Here is a 16,698-nt window from a genome sequence, read left to right as displayed (position 1 = left end):
ATTTGATGTATGTACGACTCATGGTGAGGTGCTTGAGGATTGGCGGAATGCTTGCATAGTGCCATTGTAAAGGCAAAAGGGATAAAAGTGAGTGCTCAAATTACATAGGTATAAGTTTGTTGAGTATTCCTGGGAAACTATATGGGAGGGTATTGATTGAGAGGGTGAAGGCATGTACAGAGCATCAGACTCGGGAAGAGCAGGGTTTCAGAAGTGGTAGAGGATGAGTGGATCAGGTGTTTGCTTTGAAGCATGTATGTGAGAAATACTTAGAAAAGCAAATAGATTTGTATGTAGCATTTATGGATCTGGAGAAGGCATATGATAGAGTTGATAGAGATGCTCTGTGGAAGGTATTAAGAATATATGGTGTGGGAGGCAAATTGTTAGAAGCAGTGAAAAGATTTTATCAAGGATGTAAGGCATGTGTAGGAAGAGAGGAAAGTGATTTATTCTCAGTGAATGTAAGTTTGCGGCAGGGGTGTGTGATGTATCCATGGTTGTTTAATTTGTTTATGGATGGGGTTGTTAGGGAGGTGAATGCAAGACGTTTGGAAAGAGGGGCAAGTATGCAGTCTGTTGTGGATGAGAGAGCTTGGGAAGTGAGGCAGTTGTTGTTCACTGATGATACAGTGCTGGAGGATGATTCGTGTGAGAAACTACAGAAGCTGGTGACTGAGTTTGGTAAAGTGTGTGAAAGAAGAAAGCTGAGAGTAAATGTGAATAAGAGCAAGGTTATTAGGTACAGTAGGGTTGAATGGAGAAAAACTGGAGAATGTGAAGTGATTTAGATATCTGGGAGTGGATTTGGCAGTGGATGGAACCATGGAAGCGGAAGTGAATCATGGGGTGGGGGAGGGGGCAAAAGTTCTGGGAGCGTTGAAGAATGTGTGGAAGTCGAGAGCATTATCTCGGAAAGCAAAAATGGGTATGTTTGAAGGAATAGTGGTTTCAACAATGTTGTATGGTTGCAAGGCGTAGGCTATGGATAGAGTTGTGCGCAGGAGGGTGGATGTGCTGGAAATGAGATGTTTGAGGACAATATGTGGTGCGAGGTGGTTTGATCGAGTAAGTAGTGTAAGGGTAAGAGAGATGTGTGGTAATAAAAAGAATGTGGTTGAGAGAGCAGAAGAGGGTGTTTGGAAATGGTTTGGTCACATGGAGAGAATGAGTGAGGAAAGATTGACCAAGAGGATATATGTGTCAGAGGTGGAGGGAATGAGGAGAAGTGGGAGACCAAATTGGAGATGGAAGGATGGAGTGAAAAAGATTTTGAGTGATCGGGGCCTGAACATGCAGGAGGGTGAAAGGCATGCAAGGAATAGTGAACTGGAACGATGTGGTATACCGGGGTTGACGTGCTGTCAATGGATTGAAACAGGGCATGTGAAGTGTCTGGGGTAAGCCATGGAAAGTTCTGTGGGGTCTGGATGTGGAAAGGGAACTGTGGTTTCAGTGCATTTTTACATGACAGCTACAGAATGAGTGTGAACGAAAGTGGCCTTTGTTGTCTTTCCCTAGCACTACCTCGCGCACATGAGGGGGGAGGGGGTTGTTATCCCCAGGGATATGTAAGTGATTATTAATAAATGCACTAGGTAAGAACCAACTGAAGAGAACTTTGTACAAAAAAAAAAAAAAAATGAAAAATGCAGTTTACTGTATCACTCACAATTACAAATTGAATGTTTTGAACTCAAATCAATCCAAGGTTTTATAATACACGACAATTCTAACTCAAAGAAAAACTTTCTCCATGATATTTCTGTAAATGATTATCTATTTTTCCAACTGTCTGTCGCCATATCAAAATTTTGTATGATTCCTAAGATTTTATTACCTTTCCGAGGTTAACGAGACTTTGCAAGCAATTATTGGTGTACTATTTGGGGCCTCTGAACCCTTACCTGTATTTACAGTGAAAAATCAGTGATATGAAATTCATACAACTAAGGCTCAAATGATTTCTTGGTCGACATTGAAATTTTACAATAGTAGAACATACTTTTGTAGTGGGGGATAATATAAGAAAACTAAAGATTTCAAAATTCTAAGTCAAAATGGGTAATACTGTCCTTGTTCTTTAAAACCACATAAATGGAAACATATGAGCATGAAGTTTTCGTATTTCAAAGTTAGCTGAGCTTGGTAACTCATAAGATTACTTCTGAAAGCTGCTTTGGAGAAGACACACTACTCTACAAATTGAATGACAAATTTAGAATTAGTTGCAACATCATTAATAAAGGTCATTACTTTAACAAAATATCTACAGCTGTAAAAGATTAAAAAATTCATATGAAAAAAAGTGGTTTAAAAAGTAAAAAACTAGTATCGTTATCACAATCAAAATAATAAAAACACATCTTGTTTAAAATACCGATTTCCTCCAATACACAATTAAATGAAAAAGGTCATAATCTTCTCTCTACTCTTGAAAAAATTATATAAACTGAAGATGCCTCGCTCCTGATGCTGTGTGAATAATTGAGAGTTTGCTGTGTCTCTTGTCCCTGCAATTCTGCACAATAATGATTCCCCAGAACTTTTTTAAAGGGGAAGTAAATGTTTATAGTTGTGTTACTGGAGTGATAGTTTTCATACATGGTGCTTTGACAAGAAAATAGTGAAATTGGAAAAAATGTAGCTTAGACATTGAAGCTTATTGATACAGTGGTTAAATTGATGAGAACTACTATTGACGTTTGTGTAAATAAATTATACATTTCCTTTTTCCATAGCCAGAGGTTGAACCATCATGTAACATTCATTTTTTCATTTCATTTCAAGCTAGAAGTTTCAGTTTTCTAAATTGTTTCTTACATTTTTCATATGTATATATATGTATGTGTGTGTGTGTATATGTGCGTATGTATGTGTATGTGTGTGTATGTGTATATATATATATATATGTATATTATCCCTGGGGATAGGGGTGAAAGAATACTTCCCACGCATTCCTCGCGTGTCGTGGAAGGCGACTAGAGGGGACGGGAGCAGGGGGCCAGAAATCCTCCCCTCCTTGTATTTTTTTTTAACTTTCTAAAATGGGAAACAGAAGAAGGAGTGGATCATAGGGTGGGGGAGGGGGCAAAAATTCTGGGGGCCTTGAAGAATGTGTGGAAGTCGAGAACATTATCTCGGAAAGCAAAAATGGGTATGTTTGAAGGAATAGTGGTTCCAACAATGTTGTATGGTTGCGAGGCGTGGGCTATGGATAGAGTTGTGCGCAGGAGGATGGATGTGCTGGAAATGAGATGTTTGAGGACAATGTGTGGTGTGAGGTGGTTTGATCGAGTAAGTAACGTAAGGGTAAGAGAGATGTGTGGAAATAAAAAGAGCGTGGTTGAGAGAGCAGAAGAGGGTGTTTTGAAGTGGTTTGGGCACATGGAGAGAATGAGTGAGGAAAGATTGACCAAGAGGATATATGTGTCGGAGGTGGAGGGAACGAGGAGAAGAGGGAGACCAAATTGGAAGTGGAAAGATGGAGTGAAAAAGACTTTGTGTGATCGGGGCCTGAACATGCAGGAGGGTGAAAGGAGGGCAAGGAATAGAGTGAATTGGAGCGATGTGGTATACCGGGGTTGACGTGCTGTCAGTGGATTGAATCAAGGCATGTGAAGCGTCTGGGGTAAACCATGGAAAGCTGTGTAGGTATGTATATTTGCGTGTGTGGACGTATGTATATACATGTGTATGGGGGGGGGGGTTGGGCCATTTCTTTCGTCTGTTTCCTTGCGCTACCTCGCAAACGCGGGAGACAGCGAGAAAGTATAATAAAAAAATATAAAATAATATATATATATATATATATATATATATATATATATATATATATATATATATATATATATATATGGAGAAAAACTGGAGGAAGTGAAGTGTTTTAGATATCTGGGAGTGGATCTGTCAGCGGATGGAACCATGGAAGCGGAAGTGGATCATAGGGTGGGGGAGGGGGCGAAAATTTTGGGAGCCTTGAAGAATGTGTGGAAGTCGAGAACATTATCTCGGAAAGCAAAAATGGGTATGTTTGAAGGAATAGTGGTTCCAACAATGTTGTATGGTTGCGAGGCGTGGGCTATGGATAGAGTTGTGCGCAGGAGGATGGATGTGCTGGAAATGAGATGCTTGAGGACAATGTGTGGTGTGAGGTGGTTTGATCGAGTAAGTAACATAAGGGTAAGAGAGATGTGTGGAAATAAAAAGAGCGTGGTTGAGAGAGCAGAAGAGGGTGTTTTGAAATGGTTTGGGCACATGGAGAGAATGAGTGAGGAAAGATTGACCAAGAGGATATATGTGTCGGAGGTGGAGGGAACGAGGAGAAGAGGGAGACCAAATTGGAGGTGGAAAGATGGAGTGAAAAAGATTTTGTGTGATCGGGGCCTGAACATGCAGGAGGGTGAAAGGAGGGCAAGGAATAGAGTGAATTGGAGCGATGTGGTATACAGGGGTTGACGTGCTGTCAGTGGATTGAATCAGGGCATGTGAAGCGTCTGGGGTAAACCATGGAAAGCTGTGTAGGTATGTATATTTGAGTGTGTGGACGTGTGTATGTACATGTGTATGGGGGGGGGGGGTTGGGCCATTTCTTTCGTCTGTTTCCTTGCGCTACCTCGCAAACGCGGGAGACAGCGACAAAGTATAAAAAAAAAAATTATATATTATCCCTGGGGATAGGGGAGAAAGAATACTTCCCAAGTATTCCCTGCGTGTTGTAGAAGGCGACTTAAAGGGAAGGGAGCGGGGTGCTGGAAATCCTCCCCTCTCGTTTTTTTTTAATTTTCCAAAAGAAGGAACAGAGAAGGGGGCCAGGTGAGGATATTCCCTCAAAGGCCCAGTCCTCTGTTCTTAACGCTACCTCGCTAACGCGGGAAAAGGCGAATAGTTTGAAAGAAAAGAAAAATAAAAAATTATGAAAAAAGATATAAACTAAACGAAATAAGCAATAACATTACCTCTCTGTTCTCCCGTTTCACTGTTGTGAAGCATATGTTGTATTCCTGGATGATACTTGGATAGAGAGAATTAAAATCCATCAACAAGATATACTTGTCATAGAACCCCTTCTTAGGCTCCAGTACCAGACCTCCTGTATAAGCAGGTTTCCGGCGGCCTTTTCCTTGTGCTCCACTGGTCTCCTCATCTTCCTCAACGTCAACGTTATTAATGGGAACCTATCAAAAATCATGTATGTAATTAACAATACAATATATATATATTTTTCAATTATTTATTTTGCTCTGTCTCTTGCTGTCTCCCGCGTTAGCGAGGTAGCGCAAGGAAACAGATGAAAGAATGGCCCAACCAACCCACAAACACATGTATATACATACACGTCCAAACACGCAAATATACATACCTATACATCTCAATGTACACATATATATACACACACAAACACATACATATATACACATGTACATAATTCATACTGTCTGCCTTTATTTATTCCAATCGCCACCTCGCCACACATGGAATAACAACCCCCTCCCCCCTCAAGTGTGTGAGGTAGCGTTAAGAAAACTCAACAAAGGCCCCATTCGTTCACACTCAAGTATCTAGCTGTCATGTAATATTTCTTCTATCTTTCTTTTAAAATATTCGCCATTTCCCGCGTTAGCGAGGTAGCGTTAAGAACAGAGGACTGGGCCTCTCTGGAATATCCTCACCTGGCCCCACTCTGTTCCTTCTTTGGGAAAAATAAAAAAACTTGAGGGGAGGATTTCCAGCCCCCCGCTCCCTCCCCTTTCAGTCGCCTTCTACGACACGCAGGGAATACGTGGGAAGTATTCTTAATACCCTATCCCCAGGGATATATATATATATATATATATATATATATATATATATATATATATATATATATATACATATATATATATATATATATATATATATATATATTTTTTTTTTTTCTTTCTTTTAAACTATTTGCCATTTCCCGTGTTGGCGAGGTAGCGTTAAGAACAGAGGACTGGGCCTTTTTTGGAATATCCTCACCTGGCCCCCTCTGTTCCTTCTTTTGGAAAATTACAAAAAAAAAAAAACGAGAGGGGAGGATTTCCAGCCCCCCGCTCCCTCCCCTTTTAGTCGCCTTCTACGACACGCAGGGAATACGTGGGAAGCATTCTTAATCCCCTATCCCCAGGGACAATATATATATATATATATATATATTTTTCAAACTATTCGCCATTTCCTGCGTTAGCAAGGTAGCGTTAAGAACAGAGGACTGGGCCTCTGAGGGAATATCCTCACCTGGCTCCCTTCTCTGTTCCTTCTTTTGGAAAAAAAAAAAAAAAAAAAAAAAAAAAAAAAAGAGCGGAGGATTTCCAGCCCCCCGCTCCCTCCCCTTTTAGTCGCCTTCTACGACACGCAGGGAATATGTGGGAAGTATTCTTTCTCCCCTATCCCCAGGGGTATATATATATATATATATATATATATATATATATATATATATATATATACCTGGGGATAGGGGAGAAAGAATACTTCCCAGGCATTCCTCACGTGTCGTAGAAGGCGACTAAAGGGGACGGGAGCGAGGGGGGGGCCAAAAACCCTCCCCTCCTTGTATTTTAACTTTCTAAAAGGGGAAACAGAAGAAGGAGTCACGCGAGGAGTGCTCATCCTCCTCGAAGGCTCAGATTGGGGTGTCTAAATGTGTGTGGATGTAACCAAGATGAGAAAAAAGGAGAGATAGGTAGTATGTTTGAGGAAAGGAACCTGGATGTTTTGGGTCTGAGTGAAACGAAGCTCAAGGGTAAAGGGGAAGAGTGGTTTGGGAATGCCTTGGGAGTAAAGACAGGGGTTAGTGAGAGTACAAGAGCAAGGGAAGGAGTAGCACTACTCCTGAATCAGGAGTTGTGGGAGTATGTGACAGAGTGTAAGAAAGTAAATTCTACATTGATATGGGTAAAACTGAAAGTTGATGGAGAGAGATGGGTGATTATTGGTGCATATGCACCTGGGCATGAGAAGAAAGATCATGAGAGGCAAGTGTTTTGGGAGCAGCTGAGTGAGCGTGTTAGTGGTTTTGATGCACAAGACCGGGTTATAGTGATGGATGATTTGAATGCAAAGGTGAGTAATGTGGCAGTTGAGGGAATAATTGGTATACATGGAATGTTCAGTGTTGTAAATGGAAATGGTGAAGAGCTTGTAGATTTATGTGCTGAAAAAGGACTGGTGATTGGGAATACCTGGTTTAAAAAGCGAGATATAAATAAGTATACGTATGTAAGTAGGAGAGATGGCGAGAGAGCATTATTGGATTACGTGTTAATTGATAGACGCACGAAAAAGAGACTTTTGGATGTTAATGTGCTGAGAGGTGCAACTGGAGGGATGTCTGATCATTATCTTGTGGGGGCGAAGGTGAAGATTTGTGGGGGTTTTCAGAAAAGAAGAGAGAATGTTGGGGTGAAGAGAGTGGTGAGATTAAGTGAGCTTGGGAAGGAGACTTGTGTGAGGAAGTACCAGGAGAGACTGAGTACAGAATGGAAAAAGGAGAGAACAAAGGAGGTAAGGGGATTGGGCGAGGAATGGGATGTATTTAGGGAAGCAGTGATGGCTTGCGCAAAAGATGCTTGTGGCATGAGAAGCGTGGGAGGTGGGTTGATTAGAAAAGGTAGTGAGTGGTGGTATGAAGAAGTAAGATTATTAGTGAAAGAGAAGAGAGAAGCATTTGGACGATTTTTGCAGGGAAAAAATGTAAATCAGTGGGAGAGGTATAAAAGAAAGAGGCAGGAGGTCAAGAGAAAGGTGCAAGAGGTGAAAAAGAGGGCAAATGAGAGTTGGGGTGAGAGAGTACCATCAAATTTCAGGGAGAATAAAAAGATGTTTTGGAAGGAGGTAAATAAAGTGCGTAAGACAAGGGAGCAAATGGGAACTTCAGTGAAGGGGGCTAATGGGGAGGTGAAACAAGTAGTGGTGATGTGAGAAGGAGATGGAGTGAGTATTTTGAAGGTTTGTTGAATGTGTTTGATGATAGAGTGGCAGATATAGGGTGTTTTGGTTGAGGTGGTGTGCAAAGTGAGAGGGTTAGGGAAAATAATTTGGTAAACAGGGAAGAGGCAGTAAAAGCTTTACGGAAGATGAAAGCCGGCAAGGCAGCAGGTTTGGATGGTATTGCAGTGGAATTTATTAAAAAAGGGGGTGACTGTATTCTTGACTGGTTGGTAAGGTTATTTAATGTATGTATGATTCATGGTGAGGTGCCTCAGGATTGGCGGAATGCTAGCATAGTGCCATTGTACAAAGGCAAAGGGGATAAGAGTGAGTGCTCAAATTACAGAGGTATAAGTTTGTTAAGTATTCCTGGTAAATCATATGGGAGGGTATTGATTGAGAGGGTGAAGGCATGTACAGAGCATCAGATTGGGGAAGAGCAGTGTGGTTTCAGAAGTGGTAGAGGATGTGTGGATCAGGTGCTTGCTTTGAAGAATGTATGTGAGAAATACTTAGAAAAGCAAATGGATTTGTATGTAGCATTTATGGATCTGGAGAAGGCATATGATAGAGTTGATAGAGATGCTCTGTGGAAAGTATTAAGAATATATGGTGTGGGAGGCAAGTTGTCAGAAGCAGTGAAAAGTTTTTATCGAGGATGTAAGGCATGTGTACGTGTAGGAAGAGAGGAAAGTGATTGGTTCTCAGTGAATGTAGGTTTGCGGCAGGGGTGTGTGATGTCTCCATGGTTGTTTAATTTGTTTATGGATGGGGTTGTTAGGGAGGTGAATGCAAGAGTTTTGGAAAGAGGGGCAAGTATGCAGTCTGTTGTGGATGAGAGAGCTTGGGAAGTGAGTCAGTTGTTGTTCGCTGATGATACAGCGCTGGTGGCTGATTCATGTGAGAAACTGCAGAAGCTGGTGAATGAGTTTGGAAAAGTGTGTGAAAGAAGAAAGTTAAGAATGTGAATAAGAGCAAGGTTATTAGGTACAGTAGGGTTAAGGGTCAAGTCAATTGGGAGGTAATTTTGAATGGAGAAAAACTGGAGGAAGTAAAGTGTTTTAGATATCTGGGAGTGGGTCTGGCAGCGGATGGAACCATGGAAGCGGAAGTGGATCATAGGGTGGGGGAGGGGGCGAAAATTCTGGGAGCCTTGAGGAATGTGTGGAAGTTGAGAACATTATCTCGGAAAGCAAAAATGGGTATGTTTGAAGGAATAGTGGTTCCAACAATGTTGTATGGTTGCGAGGCGTGGGCTATGGATAGAGTTGTGCGCAGGAGGATGGATGTGCTGGAAATGAGATGTTTGAGGACAATGTGTGGTGTGAGGTGGTTTGATCTCGAGTAAGTAACGTAAGGGTAAGAGAGATGTGTGGAAATAAAAAGAGCGTGGTTGAGAGAGCAGAAGAGGGTGTTTTGAAATGGTTTGGGCACATGGAGAGAATGAGTGAGGAAAGATTGACCAAGAGGATGTATGTGTCGGAGGTGGAGGGAACGAGGAGAAGTGGGAGACCAAATTGGAGGTGGAAAGATGGAGTGAAAAAGATTTTGTGTGATCGGGGCCTGAAAATGCAGGAGGGTGAGAGGAGGGCAAGGAATAGAGTGAATTGGATCGATTTGGTATACCGGGGTTGACATGCTGTCAGTGGATTGAATCGGGGCATGTGAAGCGTCTGGGTTGAGCCATGGAAAGCTGTGTAGGTATGTATATTTGCCTGTGTGGATGTATGTATATACATGTGTATGGGGGTGGGTTGGGCCATTTCTTTCGTCTGTTTCCTTGCGCTACCTCGCAAACGCAGGAGACAGCGACAAAGCAAAAAAAAAAAATATATATATATATATATATATATATATATATATATATATATATATATATATATATATATATATACCTGGGGACAGGGGAGAAAGAATACTTCCCACGTATTCCCTGCGTGTCGTAGAAGGCGACTAAAAGGGAAGGGAGCGGGGGGCTGGAAATCCTCCCCTCTCATTTTTTATTCTTTTTAATTTTTCAAAAGAAGGAACAGAGAAGGGAGCCAGGTGAGGATATTCCTTCCAAGGCCCAGTCCTCTGTTCTTAATGCTACCTCGCTATCGCGGGAAATGGCGAATAGAATGAAAAAAAAAAATAAGATCATCAGATTGGGGAAGAGCAGTGTGGTTTGAGAAGTGGTAGAGGATGCGTGGATCAGGTGTTCGCTTTGAAGAATGTATGTGAGAAATACTTAGAAAAGCAAATGGATTTGTATGTAGCATTTATGAATCTGGAGAAGGCATATGATAGAGTTGATAGAGATGCTCTGTGGAAGGTATTAAGAATATATGGTGTGGGAGGAAAGTTTTTAGAAGCAGTGAAAAGTTTTTATCGAGGATGTAAGGCATGTGTACGTGTAGGAAGAGAGGAAAGTGATTGGTTCTCAGTGAATGTAGGTTTGCGGCAGGGGTGTGTGATGTCTCCATGGTTGTTTAATTTGTTTATGGATGGGGTTGTTAGGGAGGTGAATGCAAGAGTTTTGGAAAGAGGGGCAAGTATGAAGTCTGTTGGGGATGAGAGAGCTTGAGAAGTGAGTCAGTTGTTGTTCGCTGCTGATACAGCGCTGGTGGCTGATTCATGTGAGAAACTGCAGAAGCTGGTGACTGAGTTTGGAAAAGTGTGTGAAAGAAGAAAGTTAAGAGTAAATGTGAATAAGAGCAAGGTTATTAGGTACAGTAGGGTTGAGGGTCAAGTCAATTGGGAGGTGAGTTTGAATGGAGAAAAACTGGAGGAAGTTAAGAGTAAATGTGAATAAGAGCAAGGTTATTAGGTACAGTAGGGTTGAGGGTCAAGTCAATTGGGAGGTGAGTTTGAATGGAGAAAAACTGGAGGAAGTGAAGTGTTTTAGATATCTGGGAGTGGATCTGGCAGCGGATGGAACCATGGAAGCGGAAGTGGATCATAGGGTGGGGGAGGGGGCAAAAATCCTGGGGGCCTTGAAGAATGTGTGGAAGTCGAGAACATTATCTCGGAAAGCAAAAATGGGTATGTTTGAAGGAATAGTGGTTCCAACAATGTTGTATGGTTGCGAGGCGTGGGCTATGGATAGAGTTGTGCGCAGGAGGATGGATGTGCTGGAAATGAGATGTTTGAGGACAATGTGTGGTGTGAGGTGGTTTGATCGAGTAAGTAACGTAAGGGTAAGAGAGATGTGTGGAAATAAAAAGAGCGTGGTTGAGAGAGCAGAAGAGGGTGTTTTGAAATGGTTTGGGCACATGGAGAGAATGAGTGAGGAAAGATTGATCAAGAGGATATATGTGTCGGAGGTGGAGGGAACGAGGAGAAGTGGGAGACCAAATTGGAGGTGGAAAGATGGAGTGAAAAAGATTTTGTGTGATCGGGGCCTGAACATGCAGGAGGGTGAAAGGAGGGCAAGGAATAGAGTGAATTGGATCGATGTGGTATACCGGGGTTGACGTGCTGTCAGTGGATTGAATCAGGGCATGTGAAGCGTATGGGGTAAACCACGGAAAGCTGTGTAGGTATGTATATTTGCGTGTGTGGACGTATGTATATACATGTGTATGGGGGTGGGTTGGGCCATTTCTTTCGTCTGTTTCCTTGCGCTACCTCGCAAACGCGGGAGACAGCGGAAAAAAAAAAAAATATATATGTATACATATATATATATATATCCCTGGGGATAGGGGAGAAAGAATACTTCCCACATATTCCCTGCGTGTCGTAGAAGTCGACTAAAAGGGGAGGGAGCGGGGGGCTGGAAATCCTCCCCTCTCGTTTTTTTTTGATTTTCCAAAAGAAGGAACAGAGAACGAGGCCAGGTGAGGATATTCCCTCAGAGGCCCAGTCCTCTGTTCTTAACGCTATCTTGCTAATGCGGGATATGGCGAATAGTATGAAAGAAAAGAAAAATATATAAGAGCAAGAGAAGGAGTGGCACTACTCCTGAAACAGGAGTGGTGGGAGTATGTGATAGAGTGTAAGAAAGTATACTCTAGATTGATATGGGTAAAACTGAAAGTTGATGGAGAGAGATGGGTGATTATTGGAGCATATGCACCTGGGAATGAGAAGAAAGATCATGAGAGGCAAGTGTTTTAGGAGCAGCTGAATCAGTGTGTTAGTGGTTTTGATGCACGAGACCGGGTTATAGTGATGGGTGATTTGAATGCAAAGTGAGTAATGTGGCAGTTGAAGTGTTCAGTGTTGTAAATGGAAATGGTGAAGAGCTTGTAGATTTATGTGCTGAAAAAGGACTGGTCATTGGGAATACCTGGTTTAAAAAGAGAGATATACATAAGTATACATATGTAAGTAGGAGAGATGGCCAGAGAGCATTATTAGATTACGCGTTAATTGATAGGCGCGCGAAAGAGAGACTTTTGGATGTTAATGTGCTGAGTGGTGCAACTGGAAGGATGTCTGATCATTATCTTGTGGAGGTGAAGGTGAAGATTTGTAGAGGTTTTCAGAAAAGAAGAGAGAATGTTGTGGTGAAGAGAGTGGTGAGAATAAGTGAGCTTGGGAAGGAGACCTGCGTGAGGAAGTACCAGGAGAGACTGAGTACAGAATGGAAAAAGTTGAGAACAAAGGAGGTAAGGGGAGTGGCGGCGAATGGGATGTATTTAGGGAAGCAGTGATGGCTTGCGCAAAAGATGCTTGTGGCATGAGAAGCGTGGGAGGTGGGTTGATTAGAAAGGGTAGTGAGTGGTGGGATGAAGAAGTAAGATTATTAGTGAAAGAGAAGAGAGAGGCATTTGGACGATTTTTGCAGGGAAATAATGCAAATGACTGGGAGATGTATAAATGAAAGACGCAGGAGGTCAACAGAAAGGTGCAAGAGGTGAAAAAGAGGGCAAATGAGAGTTGGGGTGAGAGAGTATCATTAAATTTTAGGGAGAATAAAAAATGTTTTGGAAGGAGGTAAATAAAGTGCACAAGACAAGAGAACAAATGGGAACTTCAGTGAAGGGGGCAAATGGGGAGGTGATAACAAGTAGTGGTGATGTGAGAAGGAGATGGAGTGAGTATTTTGAAGGTTTGTTGAATGTGTTTGATGATAGAGTGGCAGATATAGGGTGTTTTGGTCGAGGTGGTTTGCCAAGGGAGAGGGTTAGGGAAAATGATTTGGTAAACAGAGAAGAGGTAGTACAAGCGTTGCGGAAGATGAAAGCTGGCAAGGCAGCGGGTTTGGATGGCATTGCAGTGGAATTTATTAAAAAAGGGGGTGACTGTATTGTTGACTGGTTGGTAAGCTTAGTTAATGTATGTATGATTCATGGTCAGGTGCCTGAGGATTGGCGGAATGCTTGCATAGTGCCATTGTACAAAGGCAAAGGGGATAAAAGTGAGTGCTCAAATTACATAGGTATAAGTTTGTTGAGTATTCCTGGTAAATTATATGGGAGGGTATTGATTGAGAGGGTGAAGGCATGTACAGAGCATCAGATTGGGGAAGAGCAGTGTGGTTTCAGAAGAGTTAGAGGATGTATGTATCAGGTGTTTGCTTTGAAGAATGTATGTGAGAAATAATTGGTAAAGCAAATGGATTTGTATGTGGCATTTATGGATCTGGAAAACGCATATGCTGGAGTTGATAGAGAAGCTCTGTGGAAGGTATTAAGAATATATGGTGTGGGAGGCAAGTTGTTAGAAGGAGTGAAAAGTTTTTATCGAGGATGTAAGGCATGTGTACATGCAGGAAGAGAGGAAAGTGATTGGTTCTCAGTGAATGTAGGTTTGCGGAAGGGGTGTGTGATGTCTCCATGGTTGTTTAATTTGTTTATGAATGGGGTTGTTAGGGAGGTGAATGCAAGAGTTTTGGAAAGAGGGGCAAGTATGCAGTCTGCTGTGGATGAGAGAGCTTGGGAAGTGAGTCAGTTATTGTTCACTGATGATACAGCGCTGGTAGCTGATTCATGTGCGAAACTGGAGCAGCCGGTGACTGAGTTTGGTAAAGTGTGTGAAAGAAGTTAAGAGTAAATGTGAATAAGAGCAAGGTTATTAGGTACAATAGGGTTGAGGGTCAAGTCAATTGGGAGGTAAGATTAAATGGAGAAAAACTGGAGGAAGTGATGTGTTTTAGATATCTGGGAGTGGATTTGGCAGCGGGTGGAACCATGGAAGCGGAAGTGAATCATAGGGTGAGGGAGGGGGCAAAAATTCTGGGAGCCTTGAAGAATGTGTGGAAGTCGAGAAGATTATCTCCGAAAGCAAAAATGGGTATGTTTGAAGGAATAGTGGTTCCAACAATGTTGTATGGTTGCGAGGCGTGGGCTATGGATAGAGTTGTGCGCAGGAGGGTGGATGTGCTGGAAATGAGATGTTTGAGGACAATATGTGGTGTAAGGTGGTTTGATCGAGTAAGTAATAATAGGGTAAGAGAAATTTGTGGTAATAAAAAGTGTGTGGTTGAGAGAGCAGAAGAGGGTGTTTTGAAATAGTTTGGTCACATGGAGAGTATGAATGAGAAAAGATTGACCATGAGGACATATGTGTCAGAGGTGGAGGGAATGAGGAGAAGAGGGACACCAAATTGGAGGTGGAAATATGGAGTGAAAAAGATTTTCAGTGATCGGGGCCTGAACATGCAGGAGGGTGAAAGGCGTGCAAGGAATCGAGTGAATTGGAACGATGTGGTATACCGGGGAGGACATGCTGTCAGAGGATTAAACCAGGGTATGTGAAGCATCTAGGGTAAACCATGAAAAGTTCTGTGGGGCCTGGATGTGGAGAGGGAGCTGTGGTTTCAGTGCTCTATTACATGACAGCTAGAGACTGAGTGTGAATGAATGGGGCTTTCGTTGTCTTTTCTCGCGCTACCTCGCACACAAGAGGGGGGAGGGGGTTGTTATTTCATGTGTGTAGAGGTGGCGATGGGAATGAATAAGGGCAGAAAGTATGAATTATGTACATGTGTATATATGTATATGTTTGTGTATATTTTCTTTTTTTTTTTTTTTGCTTTGTCGCTGTCTCCTGCGTTTGCGAGGTAGCGCAAGGAAACAGACGAAAGAAATGGCCCAACCCACCCCCCCCATACACATGCATATACATACGTCCACACACGCAAATATTCAAACCTACACAGCTTTCCATGGTTTACCCCAGACGCTTCACATGCCTTGATTCAATCCACTGACAGCACGTCAACCCCGGTATACCACATCGCTCCAATTCACTCTATTCCTTGCCCTCCTTTCACCCTCCTGCATGTTCAGGCCCCGATCACACAAAATCTTTTTCACTCCATCTTTCCACCTCCAATTTGGTCTCCCTCTTCTCCTCGTTCCCTCCACCTCCGACACATATATCCTCTTGGTCAATCTTTCCTCACTCATTCTCTCCATGTGACCAAACCATTTCAAAACACCCTCTTCTGCTCTCTCAACCACGCTCTTTTTATTTCCACACATCTCTCTTACCCTTACGTTACTTACTCGATCAAACCACCTCACACCACACATTGTCCTCAAACATCTCATTTCCAGCACATCCATCCTCCTGCACACAACTCTATCCATAGTCCACGCCTCGCAACCATACAACATTGTTGGAACCACTATTCCTTCAAACATACCCATTTTTGCTTTCCGAGATAATGTTCTCGACTTCCACACATTCTTCAAGGCTCCCAGAATTTTCGCCCCCTCCCCCACCCTATGATCCACTTACGCTTCCATGTTTCCATCCGCTGCCAGATCCACTCCCAGATATCTAAAACACTTCACTTCCTCCCGTTTTTCTCCATTCAAACTCACCTCCCAATTGACTTGACCCTCAACCCTACTGTACCTAATAACCTTGCTCTTATTCACATTTACTCTTAACTTTCTTCTTTCACACACTTTACCAAACTCAGTCACCAGCTTCTGCAGTTTCTCACATGAATCAGCCACCAGCGCTGTATCATCAGCGAACAACAACTGACTCACTTCCCAAGCTCTCTCATCCACAACAGACTCCATCCTTGCCCCTACTTCCAAAACTCTTGCATTCACCTCCCTAACAACCCCATCCATAAACAAATTAAACAACCATGGAGACATCACACACCCCTGCCGCAAACCTACATTCACTGAGAACCAATCACTTTCCTCTCTTCCTACACGTACACATGCCTTACATCCTCGATAAAAACGTTTCACTCCTTCTAACAACTTGCCTCCCACACCATATATTCTTAATACCTTCCACAGAGCATCTCTATCAACTCTATCATATGCCCTCTCCAGATCCATAAATGCTACATACAAATCCATTTGCTTTTCTAAGTATTTCTCACATACATTCTTCAAAGCAAACACCTGATCCACACATCCTCTACCACTTCTGAAACCACACTGCTCTTCCCCAATCTGATGCTCTGTACATGCCTTCACCCTCTCAATCAATACCCTCCCATACAATTTGCCAGGAATACTCAACAAACTTATACCTCTGTAATTTGAGCACTCACTCTTATCCCCTTTGCCTTTGTACAATGGCACTATGCACGCATTCCGCCAATCCTCAGGCACCTCACCATGAGTCATACATACATTAAATAACCTTATCAACCAGTCAACAATACAGTCACTCCCTTTTTTAATAAATTCCACTGCAATACCATCCAAACCTGCTGCCTTGCCGGCTTTCATCTTCCGCAAAGCTTTTACTACCTCTTCTCTGTTTACCAAATCATTTTCCCTAACCCTCGCACTTTGCACACCACCTCGACCAAAACACCCTATATCTGCCACT

At 42.5% G+C, this 16,698-nt stretch overlaps 1 protein-coding gene across 1 annotated transcript in view; it reads right to left on the bottom strand.

The window, feature by feature from the left end:
* PolA1 (DNA polymerase alpha catalytic subunit) overlaps window positions 1–16,698 on the bottom strand; it is a 436,605-nt gene that overhangs the window by 203,666 nt on the left and 216,241 nt on the right. The window contains exon 17 of the mRNA XM_071683772.1: window positions 4,959–5,177. Within this exon, the coding sequence (XP_071539873.1) occupies window positions 4,959–5,177 (219 nt within the window). The remainder of the gene's footprint in view (window positions 1–4,958; window positions 5,178–16,698) is intronic.

The sequence above is a fragment of the Panulirus ornatus genome, chromosome 37 (assembly GCF_036320965.1).
Source record: "Panulirus ornatus isolate Po-2019 chromosome 37, ASM3632096v1, whole genome shotgun sequence".
In the NCBI taxonomy this organism is placed as follows: Eukaryota; Metazoa; Arthropoda; class Malacostraca; order Decapoda; family Palinuridae; genus Panulirus; species Panulirus ornatus.
Note: the sequence above shows the minus strand (reverse complement) of the source record. Positions and strands in the feature narration are given on the sequence as shown.